Source organism: Coenobita brevimanus, chromosome 12 (genome assembly GCF_032717465.1).
Source record: "Coenobita brevimanus isolate Jiangsu-jjx chromosome 12, ASM3271746v2, whole genome shotgun sequence".
Taxonomy (NCBI): Eukaryota; Metazoa; Arthropoda; class Malacostraca; order Decapoda; family Coenobitidae; genus Coenobita; species Coenobita brevimanus.
In genome coordinates, this window is record NC_136965.1 from 702533 (window position 1) to 729675 (window position 27143).

The window sequence follows — 27143 nt, forward strand, 5'->3', positions numbered from 1 at the left end:
GGTTTTCAAGATGCCAGTTCGATGTCCTTACTAATTATTGAACTTTATGTGTGGAGGTGTGGCTAGGGTGTGTGGCGGTGTGGGTACTAGGGGTAGGGTGTGTGGAGGTGTGGGTAGGGTGTGTGGAAATGTGGGTAGGATATGTGGAGGTGTGCATAGGGTGTGTGGAGGTGTGCATAGGGTGTGTGGAGGTGTGGGTAGGGTGTGGGTAGGGTGTGGGTAGGGTGTGGGTGGGGTGTGGGTAGGGTGTGGGTGGGGTGTGTGGTGTGGGTAGGGTGTGTGGTGTGGGTAGGGTGTAAGGGTGTGGGTAGGGTGTGTGAAGGTGTGGGTAGGGTGTGTGGAGGTGTGCATAAGGTGTGTGGAGGTGTGGGTACAGTGTGTGGCGGTGTGGGTAGGGTGTGTGGATGTGTGGGTAGGGTGTGTGGATGTGTGGGTAGGGTGTGTGGCAGCTTGGGTACTAGGGGGTAGGAGGTGTGGGCAGGGTGTGAGGGTGTGGGCAGGGTGTGGGGCAGTGTGGGCACTAGGGGTTGGGTTGTGTGGAGGTGTGGGTAGGGTGTGAGGTTGTGGGTAGGGTGTATGGCAGTATGGGTACTAGGGGTAGGGTGTGTGAAGGTGTGGGTAGGGTGGGTGTGAAGGTGTGGGAAGGGTGTGGAGGTGTGGGTAGGGTATGGAGTTGAGGGCAGGGTATGGAAAGGTAAGGTAGGGCAGGGTATGTAAAAGTATGGTAGGATAGGGTATGGTAGGGCAGAGTACAGAAAGGCAGGGCAGAGTAGGGTAGGGTAGGGTATGGAAGGGTAGGGTAGGGTAGGGTAAGGTATGGAAAGGCAGGATAAGGTAAGGTATGGTATGGAATGGTAAGGCAGGGTAGGGTTGGGTATGGAAAAGTAGGGCAGGATAAGATAGGGTATAGAAAGGTAGGGTGGGGTGAGGTAGGGTATGGAAAGGTAGGGTAGGGTAGGGTAAGGTAGGGTAGGGTGGGGTAGGGTAGGGTAAGGTAGGGCAGGGTATGGAAAGGTAGGGTAGGGTGGGGCAGGGCTTTGTTTGTTTTTAATGTGAAGTGGAGAGACTGGCAAGATCTTGGCATCAACAAATTATGATCTACTTTGAGACTACTCATCAAAAACAAATGATCGAGCTTGTTTTTTTGTGCATTGTCAATATACAGTAGCTTAAAATTACTGCAAAGTAATTATTGGCACAGTTCCAATATTTCGGCATAAAAAATAAACAAAAGAAAATACTCTAGCTGGCCAATTTTTCAATCAATGTAATCAAAGTTGGCTTTTAACTGTGTTGGCTTTTACTTAATATAACGTCAGAGGCCGTAAGTGTGTGGTGCTGGGATGGACGATGAATCACAAACAAACTTACCATAACTGAGATTTATTTTGCAGGAAGGACAAGCAAAAGAGGGCACATAATCCCTCCACGTCTCTTCTTCTTCTTGCAAAACCAAATCTCAGTAATGAGTAGATGTTATTTTGTGATTCTCACCCATCCTTGAGTGTCAACACTCTAGGTACAAAAAATTACAAGGCCACATTGAAATAACTACACATCAGGCTACAGCCTACAGTTACAAACATCTAGTTTTGCAAATGGCATGATTATGTAGCCAGATTCACAGCATATACATCATACTACAGTCAGCCTTCTGTATACATGAGTTTACTAGTTGTGGGTTCGGTTATTCACAGTGGACATTATGAATAACTGATTCAGTTTTTCATGACGCAAGACTATGACATTCTTTCGCTTGCTAGGTTGGAGAAATATTCTGTACATGGAAAGGTTAGTAACCTAATGAAAAGCAAGAACACTGTGCCTTTCAGTTGTAATAACGGCTGGTTTGCAAAGTTCTGTGTATGAAAACAAATAGATTACTGTATATATTGGTCTTGGATGAGGGAAGCAATTCCAATGTTTGTTTACAAGTTTCATTCCTTACTGAATTTAGCCCTGTGAATATGGTCCACTGATTTCTGTCCACTATTTGGTTAAGTTCAATCCACCTCGATGCTCTGGGTACACAACTATACCTGGCGTCTAACTGACTTAAACCAAGTGCACTGCAAGTAAGTTAAGGGTCTGTGTCTCATCTTAAATGTCAGGACCAACCGCTTAGCCCCGGGCTCCTACTCTCCTCATGGGGCAATGCAGGATTGGATGATGGATGGATGGATGGTTTCAGCAAGTGAAGTTTTGTCTCCGTTCTGAGTCAATCATTCCTTAGGTAATATTATTCTCAGCAGCAAATCTACTGGTAACAGTTCAATTACTTTAGGGGGTAGGATAAATGCAACATCAAACCCACATATGTTTTTTAATATCAGAAGGGAAGCTGAAGCAAAATATCTGGACCAGTGAATTTAGGCCAGAATATAGTTTGTTAAATTCATTGCTACAAACTGATCGAGGGACAAAAATACCAGATTGTGCGCTGAGCTATCAACAGCATGTCCACATCGTATTCCCACCCTTCTAACAAAAACAATTCTATGTGATAAATGCTACTAACTTATGACTTAATATCACGCAGTAACATCTGCTGACAATCATTAAGTAGATTATAATATCTGATGATGCAGTGTGTGCAAACGGTTTTCAGGAAATAACATTGTTAAATTATGGCTGCATGGGACATTTCAGAAGAGTGCGCCAATTAATTGTGAAAATTCACCACTTGTGGCCTTCGCAAATGTATCCCACCAAATACAGAGGGCTGACTGTATTCATAACATATCCATCATACTATAGGCACATCTAATCACATAAATGCATATCCAATTATATTAAATGGACTTTCACAGCTGGCTTAAGCTGGCATCACTAAGGACTAAATTTGCTACTAATGAGGCAACAACCAACAGATGCTGCAGACTTGGAGAGAGATGCTTTCACATGGTGTAACCAATATAACCTCTGCTTTGTTACAGAAGTGTCCCTCAACTCATTCCCTATCCTCTCAAAGCAGAAAGATGAACTGCAGAAACGGCAGCTTCAGCTCACAGTCTATCAGAATCACAACCTGATGAGCCTGGGTCCACAACAACAACAGCTACAACAAGACCAGACTAAATAATTCAACGCAATTACACGTTATTAGTGTCACTGCCAGATTATAGTTCCAATGCACAAAACCAGAGTCAAGCACAAGACTAATTACCAGCCAGCATAACAGCATGTACAAATAACAGCTTGAGCTGCTTAATGACTTGTACGGTAACACCTGTAATACGAACACCACAGAACATGAACACAACACCAAACCACACCACAATCACACCACATCACACCACACCAAACCACCATCACACCACTGCACACCATACCACCATCATACCACACCACACTACACCACTGAAGCAGAGTGCATTGTAACCCAAGTAACACCAGAACACCATGCCATAGCAACATAATAACACCACACCACAACACCACCACACCACAGTGACTTGTATCACCCATAACATCAACATCCAAGAACCACATATGCACTATAGTCACTCTCATAACATTAAGACACTCCAACTGCATAAGAAACATATCAGAATTCACACAATTATACCACATCACCAATCCAGCACTTCCCACACCATATACATCACTCCACCACCCCCCACCACCTTCCACACCACCACACACCACACCACATACACACAACCCACTGCAACTCATCACTACACACCAATCCACCATTCCCTACACGACATACACCCCCTAACCACACCAACCACATTATCACTACATCCACTACAACACCACACAAGTTAACAGTTGTTGTAGCAGATTTAGTCCTTGTGATGCTCAGTACTGAAGTATTGAATAATAAAGAGTGTAGTTTATTCCATGTTGCCTTGTAATACACCCAAAAATAAATAACACATATACAGCCACAAATAATAAACCAAACAGACATAGAAATAACAGTGATGAAATCTGTCCAGCATTCTAATTATGTCCATATACTGGTAATCAATAACTTCTTTTGACAAACGCTATAAGAAAGTTTTGCTTATTTACTTTATACTCTTCTGCTTGATGAAAACATAATCCCAGAAGTGGGAATCTGAGAATTTATTGTTATATTAAAATCCTTCCTCCTCCTTCTGCCTATGGGTGACTTTACACTCCCTCTTCTGTCTTTCTATCTTTCATTCTTTCCTCTTTGTTCAGCCTGTGGGTGACTCTACACTGAGTGACAAGCCAAATGGTTTCCTGTACATAAAGAAACCATTTACTACAGAGGGTGGTAACCATATAACCAAATTATGGCACCTGGTGGTTTAGCAGGTACTTAAGGCACTCCAATAGCATTGAGCTGGTGAAGGCTTATATCCAAGGGGTGGCTGGGGTTTACTGCTCATATAATGCCACTCAGGGATGAGTGAAGCTGGTCACTCTCATCTTAAATGTCGGGACCAACTTGCCTAGCCCCGGGCTACTATGCTCATCATGGGGCAACGTAGGATTGAATGATGGATAGATGGATGGATTAAAATCTGGACAGACTTCACTGTTACACAAATATTCAAACAATTCTTGCCCTCTGCTTGACTCACACACAAAATCTAGTTAAATTTCCTTTAGGTTTTAGATTACTGTACTGAGTCCTTATATTCTGCAGAAACATCCAAAACAGTGTAAACTTGGAGATGATAAACTTATATTGTGTGTCAGTTGAGCTCAGAGCAATATGATAAAATATATACACACACATATATATAATAGAATACGATGTAAAAAAGGAAAATGCAATATGATGTGCTGCTGAACTACGGTACAACATACTAACTCTGAGTAGCCTATCCCTTCCCATCCCTTGCATCATCTTCACTTTGATTTCCCTCTCTCTACCTCACCTCACTCTCTCCTATTCTTTTCCTGTTCCTCTTCCTCATTCTCCTTTCCTCTCTTCTCTCTCTCTCTCCCTTTCCCTTTCATCCTCCCTCTCTCTCCTTCTCCCTCTCTTGATCCCTTTCCCTTCGTCCCTCTTCTGTCTCGCTCTGTCCTCTATCCTTTCCACTTCTTCCTCTCTCTCCTTCCCTCTCTTCTTTTTACCTTACCTTGTCCTAACCCTTCTTCTCACCCCCTCTCTCTTTCTGCCTTACTGTTCCTCCCTCTACATCTCTCAGCTCTTCCTTCCTCTCTCCCTTTCCTTCCCTTCCTTCTCCCTCCTTCCTCCCCTCCACAACTCTAGCTCTCTCCCACACACCTTTCCATATTTCAAATAGCTATTATCAACTCTCCCCTTGGCTACTTGTCTATCAATTTAACTATTTTTACCTCTAACTCTGTCTACCTTTGTCAAAATTCTTCCATTCTAACTCTATCTGCCTATCTATCTATCTATTTACTCTTTTTAATTATCCTACCTATCTTGCAGTTCAACAGCATACCACCTTCATTACTGTGACATCTTGTTTATTACAGTGCAATTCCCAAAAAATGAATTCTAATATTCAGAAAATGTCAGTTTTCCTATGGGATTCTGAAGAAGTTAGTTTATTGAAAAGCTTTTGTGACAGGATATAGCTAGACACACACAGTAGCCTATGTGAGAAAGAGAGGTATAGAAGCTGATGCGGCTGGGGAACTGAAAGGGGACCAAACTGGTTGGACGAATCTAGTATGGTATGAAGGAGTGTATGGCAAGGGTTCGGCATCCCTTTTTAACTTAACAGTTGTTAGAATGACTGTCAGAAAGGTATAGCTATAAATATGAAGTAATGTGTGGAAAAGTGTACCTATCAGCTGGAGCCAGGGTTCTGTGAGCTTAAATGGTGAATGAATGCATATGTGGCCAGTTTCATTGGGTATACTGCTGATCAGTTCTCCCACTATCATGTTCTTTCCTTTTCCTGGCTATCTGTACCTTATCTCACCCCACCTGTGGGTGGGAAAAAAAAAGAGGCAGGACGATGATGATATACCGGTATATATATACTGGTACAGTATATGATATTTGCATTTCTTAAAAACTTGCTTGCTAAGCAGGTGGATGTCTGTACATACAGGACCTGTATTAACATAATGACTGCAATAACAGAGAATTTGAGTTAATAAAAAAAAAAATCTTGATCCCAACCATTTTGGACTTTGGGAATTGCACTGTATATTCTTCCAACCAAAAGCCGACATTACTCACCTTGGAGGAGACCTCTCATTGGGAAGAGGTGAGTGTGGACACAATACCACCCATACCTGGACCGTTGACACATTTTTTGCAGTCTCATCCATCCTTATATCAATGATACGTTTCTCGTAGTTTTGTCTGTCCAGTAAGAGTGAAAGATTTCTTAGTTTTGTCCATTCATAACTACGGATGAATTTCTCGTGGTTCACCGTCCAGTACCACTGAACCACTGACACATTTCTTTGCAGGTCTGTCCACAAATTTCTTGCAGTTTTGTTCGTCCATATATCACTGAGAGATTTCTTGCAGCCTTGTCCATCCTATAGTTTTGTCTGTTCAGTACCAATGAGAAATTTCTTGGTTTTGTCCATTCATAACTACAGCTGAATTTCTTGTAGTTCTATCTGTCCAACAGCAACGAACCACTGACACATTTCTTGCAGTTTTGTCCATTCATAAACCACTGACACATTTCTTTGCAGTTCTGTCAACAGATTTCTTCCAGTTTTGTTCGTCCATATACCACTGAGAGTTTTCTTGCAGTTTTGTCCATCCATATACCACTGACTGATTCTTTGATGTTTTATGTGTTCATACACCAGTAACACATTACTTGCAGTTCTGTCCATCCATAGGCTACACCACTGACACATTTCTTGTAGTTCCATCCAGCCATCTGTCAACAAAAAGCATCATTATTACCATCATCATCATTTTTATATCATCTATCTACTGCCACACGCCTTATTCCTGTAAGGGGTGGCCACAAGCAAATCCCCTCTATGTTGCCCTGTCCCCCGCCATTTCACTGCCCTGCTCCCAGCTCACATCTCCCTCTCTCATATACCTCTCCACTCCCTCCCTCCATCTCATCCTTGGCCTCCCCCTCTCTCTCCCCCCTTCCACCTTACTCACATACACACTCCTCATTAGTCTCTCACTCTCCATCCTCTCCACATGGCCAAACCACTTCAATGTGCTTTTCCTAATGCTTCCTATCACATCCACATCCACACCACATCACGCCCTCACATCCTCATTTGATAGTCTGTCTCTCCATGTGACTCCACATGCTCCTCTCAAATAACTCATTTCCACTGCTCTCACTCTTGACTTGTGTCCCTCCAACAAGGTCCAAGCTTCACTTCCATATGTTAGAGTTGGTATCACAATACTGTCATGTAGTAACTTTTTCACTTCCACGCTCACTTCCCTGTTTCTTATCACTGCTTTCAAGGAACCAGCAACCTATCTTCCTTGTTGTACGGTACCCTTTCAAGCACTTCACCCTCCAAACTTCCATCCTCACTCATCACACTACCCAAGTACTTAAATGCACTCACATTTTCCATTTCCTCCTCATTCAACCTCATTGTACATTCACTGACTTCATTTCTCTTGAAGACCATGACATTACCCTTCCCTATATTCAACTTTAGAATCTGTTTCTTACACACTCTCTCAAACTCATCCACCAAGCCTTCCAGCTCCCCTTCATCTTCACTTAACAACACAGTATCATCGGCAAACAACAGCACAGGGAGTTTCCAAACACTGCCCTCTCTTATTAGGGCCACTCCAACATCTACTGCCCTACCTTGTATCTCTTTTATAACCCCATCCATATTCAGACTGAACAACCATGGAGACATGACACATCCCTGTTTCAATCCAACCTTTAAATAGAAAAATTCATTCAGTTCACTATCCACACACACTGCAGCCTTAGCACCCTCATACATAGGCCTACTCTTCACAGCATTCAACAACTTCCCATCTACTCCACATATTCTTAATACTTTCCACAATCTTCGCCCATCCACCCTGCCACATGCTTTCTCCAAATCCATGAAGGCTGCACAAAACTTCTTTCCCTTCTCTACACAACCTCTTCCCTTCCTAAAACCTCCCTGTTCTTCTCCAACTAATTCCTCTGTTATTTCCCTAACTCTGTCAATAAGTATCCCACCATACTTTTCTTATTACACTAAGAAGACAAATGTCCCTATGATTACTACACACTTCTTTTTCCCTTTTTCCTTTGTACAAGGGAATAATTATACCTGACTTCCAATCCTCTGGGACTCTACCTTCCTCCCAGGCCTATCTGCACATCTTCCACATCCACTCTACTACTATCTCTCCCCCATGCTTCAGCATTTCCCCACACACTCCATCAATTCCTGGGGCTTTACCCATTTTAACTTTCTTCATTGCTTCCACAACTTCCATCCTACTGATATCTTCCTCTCTTCTCACATCCCTCCTTCTCCTAGCCATTCTCCAGCCACTTATACTCACATTACTTTCATTCTCTATGCTCAACAGTTCCTTAAAGTGTTCTCTCCATTTGTTCACTTTTTCTCCCTTCTCCACTAGCAATCTACCATTTTTATCTTTCACTCCCTGACTCATAATCATCACCATCATTATAATTTGTTCCACTACTGAAAATGGAATGGCCTATCTATAAAAATGAAAATACATATCATCACCAACATTTTTATCATAACCACCATCAGCTGAGGCATGATTCATAAGCAGGAAAAGGGAAAAACACAAAATAAGGAAAACTACTGTATCATCAGAATGTCCAGAAGAGTATATATATATATATATATATATATATATATATATATATATATATATTCAAAACGAAACTGAACACTCAACAGTCATTTTGCTTTTATATAAAGTAAGTGGGTTACTCTCAAAACCTGAATATTAGTTAGTGGCTGCATGAAATCTGATAAGTCTTACTTATGAGGTAAGAATATGTCTCCTTGGTTATTGGTCAAACTAACCCTCTCAACTGACCGATCATCAACTAGGCTGAAAGGTGTTAGGGATCTTTGTCAGATTATAAAAAATGTACTATGGCTTCTGCAACAAAGCAAATGAGTGAAGACACTATTTATCTATCATACAATCCTCCGCTGCCCCCTCAGGAGCCTAAGGGCAAGCGACCAGTTGCTCACCCAAATGCCATCGCGAAAACAATAAACCCAACCACTCCTCGCACGTAGTCCTTTACTGGCCACAACATGCTGGAGTACTCTAACTTACTACATCCCTGGACATCCATTTGGTTATATAGTTAACAGCATACTGAATAAGGCTCAGAACCCGAATATACACTCCACCACAGGTCCCGAACCCCGTTTTTTACTCACTTTCAACAGAGAGAAATCGTCTGGCGTTGGCCAAAATATGAGCTTGAAGGTGGAGCAACGAGAGGATTGATGAATAGTAATCGTTTGCTTGGTTGGATGCAGTATGGGTAAATAAATGCTGAAAAATATCTCCTTTCACCACCGTCAGAAATATCAGCTGGCATTGTAACAACACAGACTACAGGCTTAACAATATTTACTCAAGGGCAACGAGACCGGTAATATTTTAAAATTCAATAATCAATTAAAATACTTAAGGCTTTGTTAAAAACTAAATAAAAGTATCTAGAAAACTTGACAATACTTAATTTTGATGGCAAGAATGACGACAGTGAAAGAAAACGGATAAAGCAGAGCGCCCCTCAGTGAAAAGCCTCTCCTGAGCTGGAAAAAATCGACAGCAAAGAGCAAAAAGGAAATAGCGAAGAAACTACAACCTTAGTGATGGAGATAAGGCCAAATGAAACTGATAAAACAAGTCCTCTTCCTCAAAATGCAAAACTATAATAGTTTACCATAAAAATGAAAATGATAGAGAACGGAAGAGACAACGTTTATGAGAGAAAATGAAAATTAAAGGAGAAACTCAAATAATTTTCATGATAATTCTTCCTCTCTGTTTCTCTCCCAACCCCACTGCCTCCCTTCCTTCCTTAAAATATTGTTTGTGCATGAAGCGCTAGGTTTTAAAAAATCTCACTGCTAGAAGGAGTTAAAAAGCTAGTTAGTTATACAGATAAACAACCAGACAGATTGATTAGTAGACAGATAATTAGGAAGGCTGGAGCTGAACAAATTAGAAAATGCTATAAACGGTGATTTCTCTGATAACCGGTCTGTGTTTTTACTTGTTTTTTATTTAATCCTTACACCATGAGGACATATGCCGGAGAGGGACACCTTCACGTGGTGGCACCAATAAGACCTATTAATTTATTATTTATTTATTTACTCCGGATAAAATACTGGACAGTCACGCCTTCCTACGGGGGCACCAATATGAGTGAGAGCCTCCCTACCTGGTTATACAAACGTCCCTCAACTCCCGCCCTTTCCCTACAAAAGGTGGATGGCGGGCTAGAGGAGAGGGGCAACTTCAGCCTGCAGTCCACCGGGACCCTGATGAGCTTAGGGTCATAAAAACAACTTTGGATGACGCCACCGTGAGCAAAAGTTCGCCGACTCTTCTCTGCAGAGTGTGGCAGTGAGAGGTGTTGCCAGATTTTTGTTTCTTTATTATGTGTCCGACTCTGGGCATAGACTTCACAGCCTGTTCCCAAAGCCCAGTATTCCTCCTACATACCATACACTTCCTCATGTCAACGAAGCACACAGCAAAAGAGTATGAGAAGGAAGGATACTCTCTGTCATTTAGGGAGGAATGAGAAATATGGAAAGTATGACGTAGCCGTGGTATATAGTTGTCCTCGAATTTCTGCTTATCTGAGCTATTAAAAATCAATGTGTTTGTAAGTCTTTTATTAACTAGGTGCATTATACACTGAGGTGCATTTTAAATATTTACATTCACTCCCTACCAATACATATACTACGTTTTTGTACAGCTTAAGTACCAGGTGTAGATAGATAGATAGACAGATATTTATCATTAAGAACTATATCAAAACAGTCATTAACACACCTACCAAAATATACTAAGCTTTAAGTGTAAAATAATGATCTGTGCATACAACATATATTTCCCCCCTCCCCCCCAAAAAAAAAAAAAAAAAGGGTTGACTGCGTGTGCTCTTTGGCTAAAACACAAAATAAATTACTCTGTTTCTACAAAGTTCCAAAATCCAGTCAAGTGACGCCATGTTTCTCCTTACTGAGTTGCCCAGGTGATGTTTTTCTATGGACTGGAGGCTAGACGATGTGCCAAACCAGCCAAAAATTCGAAATATATAGAGGCGTTTACTAAGTGTTCATCCATATGGTTTCTCTTAATTTCCGTACTGCTGTTGACCATGGCGTATTTTATATTTTGTATGGACTGGAAGCTTCGTCAATGCCCAAACCAGCTAATTATTTCCGAACATTTTCTGGAAACTGTTGGTACGTTCTTATTCACTTTACGTTGCTTTATATTACCTTACATACAACAGTATCTGGCGGAAATATAACCGGATGGCACTAACATAGCCAGGATTCATTTGCCTGGTTATACGGACACTCATCTCCCTCCCTATCCCTCGAAAAAGGATGGTACACTGAAAGAGAAAGGCATCCTCATCCTCCAGTCCTCCGGGATCATGTCCATGTGAGTCTGTGGCTGCAACGAGCGTATATAGTATAGTACCTTTGACTTAACATGCACTAGCGTACATACTTTCACCTACTACCTACATACTTATAAATACTTCTAGTACAGATTTCCTATTGACACCATCATATTCTCTAGTGATAAGGCATACGTGTGGTACCTTCAATAAAGCTATGATATACGAGTAATACTGCAGTTGTGGAGGGAAATACGTGATAACAAATATAGATATACACCTACAGTCTAACATTAATATACACCAACGTGAGATGTGTGTTAGCCTCTCATGTAATAAAGGATTTTTTTTTCTCTCTCCTGACTAGTACGTGTTATTAGTGCACAACAACTTCTACCTGCACCGGACTCTGAATTTGACTGCATAAATGTTTCGAAGATCTCCCTGAACGACTTTGCAAATCATAAATGTGTAAAATTATAAAAGTTATTTAAGGGTAGCATAGAGGTTGACCGGGTGGCACTGGTTTGCTTCTGAACCGTGTCTACCCATGCCAGTACTAACCCTAGACATCCAGAATACCCCCCGACTCACCTCAGCAGTTGGCCATCTTAACCCTATTGCAAGGTTGGCCATGATACAGCTGACGTTTTGTATGTACTGGAAGCAAAACCAAGTGCCAAGAAAGATACGTAACTCCCTGTAAGTTGCTGGAAACTGCTGGGAGTCAATCACCTTTTTATCATACAAAAGACCCGAGTCATTATTACCAATCAGAATCTCATGTACTTCTGTCTTGGTACAAAACAGTGGTACAAAACAGTTAGCTACACGTTATTAATTTCAAAACAGCCTACTGAATTCAAAAGTTAGGTTACATAGAGAAATACTGCATCACGGTAGCCAACAAGGTCCTACATTGCTCAGAATTTCCTTATGTAACCTGATTTTGAACTACTACATTTAAATTACAACTGACCACTATATATATGTTTGAATGTAACTAACGAACATCCTAACTTGCTAACTAAACTAGCTAAACCCATAGTGCAGTTAGAGCAGTAGGTGCGTTTAAGAGCAACGTGAAGGTGAAGAGTAGAAGAGCTGGCTGCGTTGTCTTTCCACCACCGGATCCTCTCTGACGGGGGCGACCTACAAAAATAATAATTAAACATGTATATGGATGGATGGAAAGATAGACAGACAGACAGACAGATAGACAGACAGACAGACAGACAGACAGATAGACAGACAGACAGACAGACAGACAGATAGACAGATAAATAGATAGACAGGAAAAAATGCAGTGAGACATAAGGCAACATGATATTGGTGCAAATAACAGGGAGGGGCAGTGCGTAAAATGCACACCAGTACAAAGTCAGCTTGCGTTATTTTAGGTGTTAAGGGAACGGTTCAGTCTGCTGGTGTGGGTGTGGGCGTGGCAGTGTTAGTTGAAAATGCTTACATAATGCAGGACAAACAGTGATAACGCTGACTGAGCCGTCCTAGTAACACACGAGAGGAAGAGGAACGTAATATATGGACAATCGTTCAAAAGTTTGGCCTTACTAACTCGTCGGCAACTGCTCTTGTGCAGTGGGATGCAGATTAATAATTTCCTCTCCTCACGATAGAACTCATTTTCACTTCATAGGTTAGGTTTGACCACATTTGTGCTTACCACATTATGATAGAGAGGGACGCCTTAACGTGGTGGAATCATTGTAGGCGTCTCCACTACCCGGTTTTAAGAACATATCTCAACGCCCTCCCTACCCCTGGCGGAATGCAGGACAACTTAAGCCAGCAGTCCACTGGGTTCACATTTCAAATGAGCATTAGGTCACGACAGAAAATTGGAATGCAATCGATTTTCTTTTTATTATGCGTGGTTAAAAATAGACCATCACAAGAAAAGAGTCTTAAGTACACCTTAGCCCATGGATCTAGTTCTCAAGCGCCAGCAGTTGTGATAACGTAGCTCCACCACCACGAGTAAAGAATATCACATTTATAAAGTACACACTCGCTAACAGTCGCTACAGCACAATTTTCACATGCATTGAGCAACGGGAAACTGGCTACAGGAGGACGACACTACGGGAAATGAACTACAAAAAGACGAAAAGAAGGAAAGTTGAGGTAAGATGAGGTAAGGAAATCTAGTACTATCCTAACATCGAATTAAGAAAAAAAAAATTGTCTACAGAAGGAAATAAACTACAAAAGGACGAAAATCTCTTGCTAAGTTAAGGTGAAAGGAGTATAGATACCTTTCTGGCCTAGAGGTTGCCAAACAAGAGCTGGAAGAGTCACCATGAAGGGCTTTGGTGTGGTTACCTTCCTATTTGCCTTTCGTTTTTCCACTTTCTCTCTACCTACTTCCGTTTTTACCTCATGTTCCTCATTTCCACTCCCTTCTTTTTCTGTGTCCTCTTTTCCTCTCTTCTCTTTACCTTCATCCTCTTCCCCTTTATGCATGTCTTCCTTCCCACTTTCCTCTTCATCTGCGTCCACTTTCTCACTGTTTTCCTCTTTTTCCACGTCCTCTTCACCACTCTCCTCTTGTTCAGTCATTTCCAACATTTCTCCGGGCATTTCCAACACCCACGAACAGTTGATGTGGTGTGTGGTGTGGGTGGTGTCAGTGTAGTTGTTTGTGGTGTAGGTGTGGTTGTGGTATGGTGGGTGTTGGCAGGTAGGGGTGAGTGTGGTGGTAGTGGCAGGGGTTGTTGTGGGAATATCTGTTGGTAATTCTGCCCTCAGACGCCAGCCACCATCGTTGTCTTCATCACCACCACCGTCACCATTATGGCGGTCATGGTGACTTTCATGATGGCGGTCATCGTTTTTATGATCATTACTATGGTGTTCGTCATGAACAGTATGATGTTCATCATGATGGCCGTTATGGTGTTCTTTAATATGATCATTATTATGGTGATCATCATGATTTTTATTGTGTTCGTCATCGTTATGGTGTTCATCATGATGTTCATCGTTATGGTGTTCATCACCATTATGATGAGCATCACTATTATGATGATCATCACCATTATGATGTTCATCATCATTATGGTGTTCATCATCACCATGGTGTTCATCATTATGATGTTCATCATCACCATGGTGTTCATCATCACCATGGTGTTCATCATCATTATGGTGTTCATCATCACCATGGTGTTCATCATCACCATGGTGTTCATCATCATTATGGTGTTCATCATCACCATGGTGTTCATCATCATTATGGTGCTCATCATGATGTTCATCGTTATAGTGTTCATCATCATTATGGTGTTCAGTATGGTGTTCATAATTATTATAGTGTTCATAATCATTACGATGTGCATCATGATGTTCATCATTATTATGATGTTCATAATCATTATGGTGTTCATCATTATGGTGTTCATCATTATTATGATGTTCATCATGATGTTCATCATCATTATGGTGTTCATCATTATGATGTTCATCATTATGGTGTTCATCATTATGGTGTTCATCATCATTATGGTGTTCATCATTATTATGGTGTTCATCATCATGATGTTCATCATCATTATGGTGTTCATCATGATGTTCATCATCATTATGGCGTTCATCATGATGTTCATCATCAATATGGTATTCATCATCATTATGGTGTTCATCATCATTATGGTGTTCATCATTATTATGGTGTTCATCATTATTATGGTGTTCATCATTATTATGGTGTTCATCATTATGGTGTTCATCATGATGTTCGTCATCATTATGGTGTTCATCATTATTATGGTGTTCATCATTATGGTGTTCATCATTATTATGGTGTTCATCATTATGGTGTTCATCATCATTATGGTGTTCATCATCACTATGGTGTTCATCATTATGGTGTTCATCATCACTATGGTGTTCATCATTATGGTGTTCATCATCATTATGGTGTTCATCGTCATTATGGTGTTCATCATTATGGTGTTCATCGTCATTATGGTGTTCATCATTATGGTGTTCATCATTATGGTGTTCATCGTCATTATGGTGTTCATCATTATGGTGTTCATCATCACTATGGTGTTCATCATTATGGTGTTCATCATTATGGTGTTCATCGTCATTATGGTGTTCATCATTATGGTGTTCATCATGATTATGGTGTTCATCATGATGTTCATCATTATGGTGTTCATCATTATGATGTTCATCATTATGGTGTTCATTATGATGTTCATCATGATTATGGTGTTCATCATTATGGTGTTCATCGTCATTATGGTGTTCATCGTCATTATGGTGTTCATCATTATGGTGTTCATCGTCATTATGGTGTTCATCATTATGGTGTTCATCATGATTATGGTGTTCATCATGATTATGGTGTTCATCATTATTATGGTGTTCATCATTATTATGGTGTTCATCATTATGGTGTTCATCATGATGTTCATCATTATGATGTTCATCATGGTGTTCATCATTATGATGTTCATCATTATGGTGTTCATCATTATGATGTTCATCATGATTATGGTGTTCATCATGATTATGGTGTTCATCATCATTATGGTGTTCATCATTATTATGGTGTTCATCATTATTATGGTGTTCATCATCATTATGGTGTTCATCATCATTATGGTGTTCATCATCATTATGGTGTTCATCATTATTATGGTGTTCATTATGGTGTTCATCATTATGGTGTTCATCATCATTACGGTGTTCATTATGGTGTTCATCATCATTATTGTGTTCATCATTATGGTGTTCATCATCATTCTGGTGTTCTTTATGGTGTTCATTATTATGGTGTTCATCATCATCCTTTGCCTGCTGATCCATCTTCTGTTTCAGGTTTTTCAGCGCTACAGCAAAGTGTTTCATCATAGTCTCATCTACAATGTCACCATCACCACTATCACCATCATCTTCATCACTTGCTTCACGTTTCACCCTGTTCTGAGTTTGAGGTTTACTTTCATCATCATCATCACCATCACCACCATATTCATCACTCACGTTTATAAACTTATGCTGTAGTGACTGTTTTCTCGAGTGCATACCATCATCATCATCACAAGCATCATCATCATCACAATCATCATCATCATCACTTCTTACCCTGACAACATACTTTACCACAGAACAGGGCCAATGATTTTTATAAAGTCTGCCCTTCAAAAATTTTCCCGCCTTTTCAACACTAAGTAGTTTCCTGTAAGTACAAGATTTGAGATTCCTTCGCCTCTGAGCTTCATCCTGCACTTGCCTCAGTTTCTTTGCGATTTTAGTGAAACTTTTATTTTCCTTTCCCTCTTGTTTCTCTGTCATTTTAAAGCCTGTTTCGTTCTCTGTTCGGTCTAGTTTCTTTGTGGTTTGAAGGAGAACTTCACTTGGTCTTCTCTTCATCTTCTCTGTAGTTTCAAAGCTAGTTTCATTTTGCCTTTCCTCAGGTTTATTTGCTATTTTAGAGACCGTTTTATTATGTCCTCGTCTCAGTTTCTTTGTAATTTTTTTAATATTCTGCGCGTTTGAAGTTTTATTTTCCCCCCACCCAAGTTTTTGTGGAATTTTTGGAACCTGGCGACTTAGTTTCATCCGAGTTTCATTCTGTATTTGTTTCAGCTTCTTTGTAGCTTCAGGAAACTCATTTTTTATATAATTTCTGTATCTGAAAAGCGGGGGTAATGGTGGGACATCTGGAATTCGTGTAGGGCGTGTCTGGCTTGAGATTGAGGCGGGCGTCCCTCTTTCATCCAACTTTTTTGTCATTTTAGGAGCACTTTTTTCTTTTCCTTCTGTGTACTTGAACATTTGACTCCAAGCATCCCCAGCACTGGCTACAGAGACCTTCCTTTTTTCTGTAACATCAGGAACAACCTTCTTTAAATGTTCTTTGTAACTGAGCATTTTACCCCAAACATTTTCGTTACGTAACTTCTTTGTAATCTTTGGAACATCGTGATTTATATGTTTTCTGTACCTGAACATTTCACGCCAAGCATTTTCAGTCTCTTTCTTCTTTTGGATATCAGTAACACTTCTTTCTGTGTGTTCGTTGTCCCTGAACACTTTATTCCACGCGTCTCCGTTACTTATCTTGGTGATTTCCAAAACATCTTTTTCTCTGTGTTCTCCGTACCAAGCGTCATTATTTTTCTCTGTACATTCAGGAGCAATTTTTTCTACGTGTTCTCCGTCCCTGAACATTTTCGTCCACTGATCTTTGTTACGTGTTGCAGAGAGCTTTGTTGTCGAAGTCCTTATGTCTTAGGCAGCATGAAAAGAAGCAAGAGTAAGGCAAAACAAGTTACTCTACACTAATACCATAATACTCCTTTCATCTGAACTTGGCCCAGATTTTCGTCCCTCTGCAGATTATTTCACGTAGCTGAGTGGCAGAAAAAGATGTTACTGTACTACGGCTCTACATCCTTTCCATAGCACTTCTTCGTGACTAGGAGCATATTCCAGTCTTAATTTGTTTCGGTAATCAAGACAGGGATGGCAGTTTCTGGGCCAGGTTAGAACGAAAGGCGTATATTTATGAGTGATTAGTTTGCTACAAATACTGAAGCATCTTTCAATTGTGTAAATATGCGTAGACGAGAAATGATATTGGCTGGGAAATGAGAAGGAATTGAGTTAGATGGCTTTAACTATTCCTCCCACTCCAGTATTGCTCCCACCCCAATATACCTCCCTCAGTGGGTGGGGGTGAGGTAAGGAGTGGAGGGAAGGTAGCCATACAGCAGACGTTAATATTAGCATTTCTCATCAACTTCTTTCGCTAGCATGAAAATTTACTCTACAAAAGGCGTCGCTTCTGGAGACTAAATGACCCCCAATTAACCCCCAAATGGCCCCTAATTGACCCTTAAATGACCCCCAATTAACCCTTAAATGACCCCTAATTAACCCCACGTACCGGTAATAGGCTTCCATGGTTTTGTGGTTATCTGCCAAGGCGTCCTGGTGGATGCGAAGGAAGAGTAGCGCTGGTCACTTCTTTGGGAACTCTGCGTCACACTGAAGGTCGCTTCCAGTGGGCACGTCTCTGTTGATGGATGGTTAATGATGATAGTAGTGGTTGTAGTGGTGGTTGTAGTAATGGTAGCAGTAGTTGTGGCGGTGGTGGTGGGGGTGGTGGCAGTAGTAGTAGTGATATAAATACTGCTGCTACTAATATTACTACCACCACCATTACTGTTACTGCTACTCCTCCTCCTCCTCGTACTATTACTACTACTACGACTACTGCTGCTGCTGCTACTACTACTACTACTACTACTACTACTACTACTATCAAAGGAACCAACACAGCCGTCCAACTCACCAATCCTATGCATCTTCATCCCAAGCACCTCAGGTCGGATGCCCCTGGAACACACCATCCCCGCCTCCTTTATAAATATCACATCACCGCCCTCGCCCACCACGCCCACAAAGCACTCGTAGGTCTTCACGTCCCGTCGATAGGTGAGGGCGTACATGCGGCCTTCCTCCTCCCACTGGCCCAAGCACTGATACTCTCGTTCTGGGTAGTTGGCGAGGTTGTAAATGCGATGTATGGAGTAAAGATAATGAGAGTATTTAGGAAACTTTATACACCTGTCTAACTATCTATCTATCTATCTGTCTATCTATCTATCTATCCATCTATCTGTCTAACTATTTTTTATGCAATATATCAGCAAAAGTACAAATATTTTATAACAATGCTGTATGTTCACGGCATGAAAATATACAATTAAAAATAATGATGTGATGATGATGATGACAATAATGATGATGATGATGATGACAACAATAATGATGATGATGATGATGATGATGATAAACTTCCCTCCCCCTTGTGGCAAATAATATACTCAAATTACTGTTAGCCTTGTAGAGTTTCAAATGACCTGTGGCTGGATTAATATCAGATGGTGTTTTGACAGGCTTCAGAAACACCTTATTGTCTTACGGAGGGAGGGGAAGGACGGAAGGGAGGGAAGGGAAGGAAGAGGAAGGAGAGGGAAGGGAGGGAAAAGGAAGGAGAGGGAAGAGAAGGAAAAGGAAGGAGAGGGAAGGGAGCGAAGGGAAGAAAAGGGAGAGGAAAGGGAGGGGAGGGAAGAAAAAGCGAGGTGATAATAAATGAAAGGGGAAAGGAAGCGGACGGGAAGGGAAAAGGAGAGAAGAGAGGAGGTGAGAGGAGAGGAGGAGAGGAGAGGAGAGGAGAGGAGAGGAGAGGAGAGGAGAAAAGAAGAGAAGAGTGGAGAAGAGTGAAGTACAGAAGGGAAATAAGCTGCAAAAGGACGAAAATCTTGACCAAGTTAAGGTAACCGAATTATTGATGATGACGATGATGATGATGATGATGATGATGATGATGGGGATGAACTGAGATATTTTTATTATTATTATTATTATTATTATTATTATTTTACTGTCTTAACACTTACTAGCAATCAGTGTGGGCTCAGGTCGAATTAAGAAGCCTTGTAAATTGTAACTTGAGAGAGAGAGAGAGAGAGAGAGAGATGGCTTTATTCGTTCTTTCTTTAACTAACTTCCTCTCATTACTGCTTTCCTTTCTCTTATTCAGTGTCCTTCCCCCCCTTCCCCCTTTCTCTCTCTCTCTCTCTCTCTCTCTTTTCCTCGTCATTTTCCCGTACATCTTGCTTCCAACCGTCTCATTCTATTGTCTTTTTTCTTCTACTTCTTCTATTTCTTCCTCTTTCTCTTTTCCTCCTTCCTTCCTTGAATATTTTTCCATTCTCTTTATCCCTCCAGTTTCCTCCTTCTCTTCCTCCTCTTTCCTCCCTCCCATCTTTCCTTCTCTTATTCCCTCCCTTTTTTCTTCCTCTCTTCCTTTCTTTGCCTTTTCACATCATTATCTTCTTCCCTCTCCTGTTCCTCCTCCCCTTCTTCCTCACTCACCCCTTCCTTACCCCTTCCCTCTTTTTTTCACTCCTACCTTCTTCCTTCCTCTCTACTTTTATATTTGTCTATTCCCTTTCCCTCTTCCTCTGTCTCTATCTCTTCTCCTTCCCTCTATTTCCCTCCTTCTTTGTCTATCTCTCCTCTCTCCCCCTTTCCCTTCCCTCCCTTTCTTCCTCCTTACCTTTCTCTTTCTCTCCCCTCTCCCCCTCACTCCTCCCTACCTTTCTGTTTCTCTCCCCTCTCCCCCTCTCTCCTCCCTTCCTCTCCACCAGCTCCCTAATATAACCAAATCTGTGTTAGTATTGTCCATTAGTCAATCGTTGTCATCTGCTTGCATTTTTTAGTGGTACGTGACAAACATGCACCTTCACATGCAACACAAACACCCCCCCCAAAAACACACACACACACACACACACAGGAAAACTAATATACATAAACAGATATGCAATATACCTAGGATTTTAATTTGGCCTCTAGTATACGATTTTTTCAACTCAGGTAAACTCAGATTTTTCTCGTGACGTAAAAGATTGCGGAACATAGAAATAAATCAATCAGGAAAAAATGCTCAGGAGAGATTACTGAAAATTATATCAACGGGGAACTAGCGCTATAAAGTACTACTGTTATTACGTCATAGATTATAGTACTACGTTTTAACATGCCTATCTGTGCAAGTGTTCAGTACAGCATCATGCACATTTGTACGTTTTACTTATCATAAATGCTACATACGTTCTACTGTAGGTCTGTGCTGTGTGAGTGCTACCAAGGTGTACTTTTAAACCATAGAGCATTACATATAAGAAGTACATCGATAGGTTTCATGTGCTCACTAAAATAACTCTGAAATAGCAGTGCCTGGTTATACAAACATCCCTCACCTTCCTCACCTTCCTCTCTCGGGCTTCAGAAGAGGATGGTGGACTGAAAGTGAGGGGCAGCTTCACCTTGCAGCCCATCAGGTTCACATTCAGATGAACATGAGGGCACAACAACAACGGTGCCACCAATGTAAACACAGTGCTACAGTGCCACGGTCATATACACAGTGATGTAGTGCCACAGTCTCGCACACAACTGTACAGTGCCAGTGCGACAGAACAGCCAAGCATTGTGGTGTGGTATGGTGATAACGGCGGACAAAACCAAGCCTCGGTCACGTGGCACATCTTGCAATCTGTCAACAATGATGCACAATGACGAATGGCCTTAAAATTTAGACACAAGTGTACGCTTTTGGTGCGCTTGGCATGCATTCCCTCCTATATACATGATACTCGTTCTTATATTTTGTTGTGGTCCATTGTTCAGTCTTGTCCGAGGATAGTTTTGCCCATTCAGATTTAAATTTCCTTCGCATCTACGAGAACCAACTACACCAGAGCGCCATTTTGTTACAGCTTTTCTTGCTTTACCTCTGAACTGAGGTGTTGGCTGCTTCCTCGGTACATCTGATTGGTCCCTCACTCTCCCCTCTGGAACCTCTGAATGGTCTGGCAAGCTCTTCTTCGGGGGCCAATCAGAGTCCGAAACTGGTCTTACTACCCCGTGGACCAATCTGTCGCCTGATTTCCATATATTTATATCTGGTGGCCTCGGGAATCCATTCTGAAGGTGCATTTCTGTGGATCTGTCGTGAGAGTAAGGTCTGGACAAGGGTGGGCGAGTCGTGTGGTAGTGTCGTAGGTCTGTTGGTCTGTCAGTAGTGTTGGCTGGCTTACGGTCTGTGTCTGTGGGTCTTTCGATTGGCTTATGGTCTAGGTCTGTGGGTCCTGGCTTGTGGTCTATCACAGGTCTGGTCTGGGAGGGTCTGTCATGGGCTGGGAGGCTGTCACTGAGTGTATCTGTATGCGAGGACCAAAATCCGCGACCACCTTGTTGTCTGTGTGTGGGTGGGCGGTCTGTCGTATCACGTGTGGGTGGGTGTAGGTTGCTGGGACTGTGGGTGTGAGAGCGGGTGTTAGAGTGGGTGTAGTGTGGGCTGTGGGAGTGGAATTGATGTCCTGGCGGGGTGGGAGGGAGAGAGGGAGGGGATGGAGTGAGGTCAATTGTGTCCCCTAGCCATAAGGAGGAACCACTCTCACCATCACTGACATCACCCTGCTTTACACCCCTCACATCACCACCCTGGCCTGACATCATCTCTCCTAATGACACAGTGGGAGGAGTGATGTTCAAGGCAGAGATGAAATGATGTGTGGTAGGGGTGATGTCAGTGGTAGAGCCAGCAGAGGGATGTGTTAGCCAGTACCCGCGAGGTAGGAGATGTCGCAGATCCCAAGCAGACAACCCCAATCGCGTCCCTGCCCTACCTTGATGCACCACTCGCTTTGCTGCGTTCTCCTGGCCTCCACCGGTGCTGCTGGAGGCTGTGGAGCTGTGACTAGAGGCTGTGGAGGTGTGGGTGGAGGCTGTGGAGCTGTGGAAACCCGGTGGAGCTCCCGGCACCCATGTGGCACGGCCCGGGACTCCCCCAGCTTCACCTCCGCTGGAAAAACTATCACGGTCTCCGCCATCTTTCTTGTCAGTGTCGCTTTCCCCTTCAACACGTTTATCAGTGTCGGTCGCGCCCCAGCCTGCCTCACCGTTACCTGGCACTGGGTTTGAGTCTGAGGGGTGGCGCTGGGGGGTACTACTGGGCCAGAATCCCACTGTGTCATAGGGCTCGGGGCGACTTGCTGGGTTGTGTGGCTCAGGACGGTTTGGACCAGCGACGTGAGTGGTACTGTCCCCGGCACGCTGAGGTGTGGACCCGGACCTGGGGGGCAAGGTCTGCCACCCGGAGTCCGAGTCATGTGGGGGCCAGGGGGTGTCGGAGGTGGTGGAACGGGGTGGCCAGGGGGTGGAAGGGGTGGTGGAACGGGGGGGCCATGGTGTGGTGGATGTGGTGGATGTGGTAGTGGTATCGGGTGAGGTGCGCCACAGCCAAGAGATGGTGGTGGTGCGTGCATTGGCCACTCTTGGACCCCCCGCTTGTCGCCGCCCCCTCTGGCCCCGCTCCCACCCCGTGTCCTGCCCTGCCCCTCTCTGTGTTACGGTGAGGACGGCCCCGGTGCTCACCTGCTGTTCCCCGCTGGCAACATTCGAGCCTGCAAGACCAATCTCACTGCGGTCCCTGCCTTCTCTCTCTCTCTCTCTCTCTCTCTCTCTCTCTCACACACACACACACACACACACACACACACACACACACACACACACACACACACACATCTACTCACCTCACGTCCTCACCTCCAGCAACGTTAGAACACAATGCAGGTAACATTACGTTAGTCAAAACTAGTAAGAGGACAAACATTACAAAAAAGTACAGCCAAGATTAACCACAAAAAGTACATTTACAGGACGAAAGCATTACATATCAAGAAAATTAGAAGAATATTAGTACAACATTACATCTCAAAAAATCAGAGGACTATTTTTAAGTTAGTAAAATTGACAGACAAACTCAAAACAGATAAAAAATAACATACTTGGTTAATTCTGCGTTAATACTAGTTGAATATTAGTAAGTCTGGCGATATGGTACTGCACTGATAGCTTTAAAAATGATGCTTACCTTGTGTCTTACTAACTATACTCATTTTACTCTAACTTGGCCTAAAACTGCCAGCTCGACACCCCCGAGTTGCAGCAGGAGATTGACACTATGATGCTAGTCACGAAGAAGTGCCATGGAATGAATATAGTCACAGCATTATCTCATTCTGCCATTGAACTACGTGAAATAAGCTACCAAAGGACGAAAATCTGGACCAAGTTTAGGTGAAAGGACTTAATCAATCTTCCCTCTTATATCTATCATTCATCTATTTCTTTGTGCTCCCTCTTCCAGTCGCCTGTATTTTTTTTTTTCCAGCCTAAACTCTATTCTCGAGTGGTTTCTCCCTTTCTCCCTTCCTTCCTTGGTATTTTCTCCTATTCCTCTCCCTTTACTCCCCCTCCCTTTATCTTTCCATCATTTTCTTTCTCTCAACCCACCCTCGTAGACCGCAAACCTGTTCCTACACTCAGATGGTTGCTCCCTTCCCCCCTCCCTTGGTATTGTTTTCCTCCCTTTACCCTCCCTGCCTACATCTCTTCATCCATTTCTTCTCCCTACTCACCCTCGTAGACCGCAGACCTGTTCCTACACTCAGATGTTTCTCCCTTCCTCCCTCCCTTGGTATTTTCTTGTTTTCCTCCCTTTATCCTCCCTCCCTATCGTCCATTTCTTCTGCCTACTCACCCTCGTAGACCGCAGACCTGTTCCTACACTCCGCCACCTGGTAATACATCAACTGGGGCGCTGCGCAGTCAGATCGTAGGTGTGCGCAGATACCGGATGCGTCAGGGAGTTCCCCGGAGTACCCACCCACCACGGGGCAGGATGGGGACGCCTCTAGCACAGACTCTGGCGGGAGAACAATAAAGACTTGGAGGGATGGCAGCTTGACAGTGGAGGACAGGGTGACACGGATGGACACTCGGGAAATACTGAAAAACTGGAGGGGAAAGATTGGAAAGAAAAACTGACAGGCGTATAAAAGAAGAAAATAGGATGGAGACGACTCAAGGACTGACTGGTTGGGACAGAATGGAGCGAGGATATGGAGGGAGGGCAGTTTGATGGCACATGACAGGGTGACATGGAGGTGATTTTTGTAGCTAACTCCTCTGTAACTACGTCTGGTTAATAACAAATAGATAGATAAAAAAGCATCTCTCTAACACTACCACCATGCTGTTAGTGGTGTTGGTGGTGGTTGTGGTGATAGTGGTAGTTGTGGTGTTGTTATTGTTGTAATATCTGAAGGATTTACAGTACAAAGAAGCCTGCCCATCAACAAGGAGACGAAGGCTTACTAACTGGCTTGTGTGATCCAAGATGTCTGGTCGCCGAAGTTGTTGAAGTCACACAGCTCCTCGTCCAACGCCTCTCTTGGGTACAGACCTAAAACAGTATCAGAAAATATATAACACCTTCAAAACAGTGTGGAGAATAATTATGGCATGGGGATCTAATTATTCAAAAACAGTGTGAGAATTTAATACTGAGAATTCAAAACAGTATGAGAATTTAAAACAGTGTGAGAATTTAAAACAACAACACGCCATCGACAGCAAGACCCAGAGACTAACCCATCATGAATTCCAGTACGTTAGTCGCTCGTCGTTTCAGCCAGAGACAATTGTAAGACCATTCCCCACTGAAAGAAAAAAGGAAAGGAAAAAACAGAAAAAAATTATACATATCAGTCTAACACATTCCAAACTCCTACTGATTTTGAGTACCAGAAGCAACTGTTTACACCTACACCCCTCTTACCTTAACCTGGCCCAGATTTTCGCCTTTTTACAGCTTAGTGGAACGGATGCGAAAGGACGAAATTCTAGGCCAAGTTGGAGGAAAGGGAGTATAGTCATCACCACAGCTACATCCTCCTTCTCCTCCTCCTCCTCCTCCTCCTCCTCATCATCATCATCATCATCATCATCATCATCATCATCCCATCTCTTTCTCAGCCATAGGTGAGGCGAGGTGAGGTCCACAAAGCAAGGGAAAAAAAAATGATAGAGTGAGAATTAATCAACAGCATGACATAAGCTGGACACACACTCATTCACTCACCATTCAAGCTCTTGGAATCCTGACTCTCTCTCTCTCTCTCTCTCTCTCTCTCTCTCTCTCTCTCTCTCTCTCTCTCAGGCTCTCCTTTCCGCACACATATATACGCTTCATGCTTACTTGTCACACCGAATGAGTACAGCAAAAAACAGCAACATTTTAACTATCAGAGCAATCACCACCAAAACTACCACCACCACCACCACCACCACCACAGCATCATCACTGCCACACCACCACCACAACACCACCACCACTACCACAACTACCACAATTACCACAACCCACCAGTGTGATCGGGCGTACACTATAAATCTCTCTCCATCACCCAGATCTTTAACGCAGCTGGCAGAATACGTCTTGTAGTTTCGATAGTCCTGCAGGAAAAAAAGGTGAGGTTAGATTGGGTTAGGTTGGTTTAGGTTAGGCGTGTGTGTGTGTGTGTGTGTGTGTGTGTGTGTGTGTGTGAGACGTCCCAATCAGCCTAGCCAGGGACCCAATCAGCTTTCAGTATTGGTAATCGAAATGCTGATCCGTAATTAGCTTTTCCTATTATTAGTTGGGGAGGGAGAGGGACGCCTTCACGGGGGTGGACAGATACAGTAGGACGGGGGACTTGCTCGGGTATACAAACATTCCTCACCTTCCCGCTTATATAAGAGAAACTACATCAATGATCTGAAGGGGTTAATGATGAAATAAACGTGTCACAGTGCTAACTACCACCACCGCTGCGACAATCACCCAGCTGCACTCGACGGTGAAGGGGTGAAAGTTGGCAGGTAGCGGTTTTAAAAGGGTTGCATCTGTTGTTTTAATAGGGTTGCATAATAGGGGTTCATAGGGTTGCATTAATAGGTTTCATTGTGCTGCTGCTGTTGTTGTTGTTGTTGTTCTTTTTCTTTTCTTGTTCTTCTTCTTTCTCTTCTTGTTTTGGTTGTCCTTTCCTTCTCCTCCTTCTTATTCTTCTACTCCTCCTCCTCCTCCTCCTCCTCTTTCTTCCTCTTCTTCTTCCTCCTCCTCCTCCTCATCTTCTTCATTATCATCATCATCTAATTCTACTTCTTTCT

General features: G+C 42.7%; 1 protein-coding gene across 1 annotated transcript in view; it reads right to left on the bottom strand.

Moving 5' to 3' along the window:
- Positions 1–10779: 10779 nt before the first annotated feature.
- LOC145413149 (uncharacterized) overlaps positions 10780–27143 on the bottom strand; it is a 31793-nt gene continuing 15429 nt past the window's right edge. The window contains exons 9-15 of the mRNA XM_080282878.1: positions 26362–26450; positions 25587–25654; positions 25315–25398; positions 24694–24858; positions 18865–19065; positions 18457–18585; positions 10780–12683 (exon numbers count right to left, since the gene is read on the bottom strand). Of these exons, the coding sequence (XP_080139004.1) occupies positions 12568–12683; positions 18457–18585; positions 18865–19065; positions 24694–24858; positions 25315–25398; positions 25587–25654; positions 26362–26450 (852 nt within the window). The 3' untranslated portion in view covers positions 10780–12567. The remainder of the gene's footprint in view (positions 12684–18456; positions 18586–18864; positions 19066–24693; positions 24859–25314; positions 25399–25586; positions 25655–26361; positions 26451–27143) is intronic.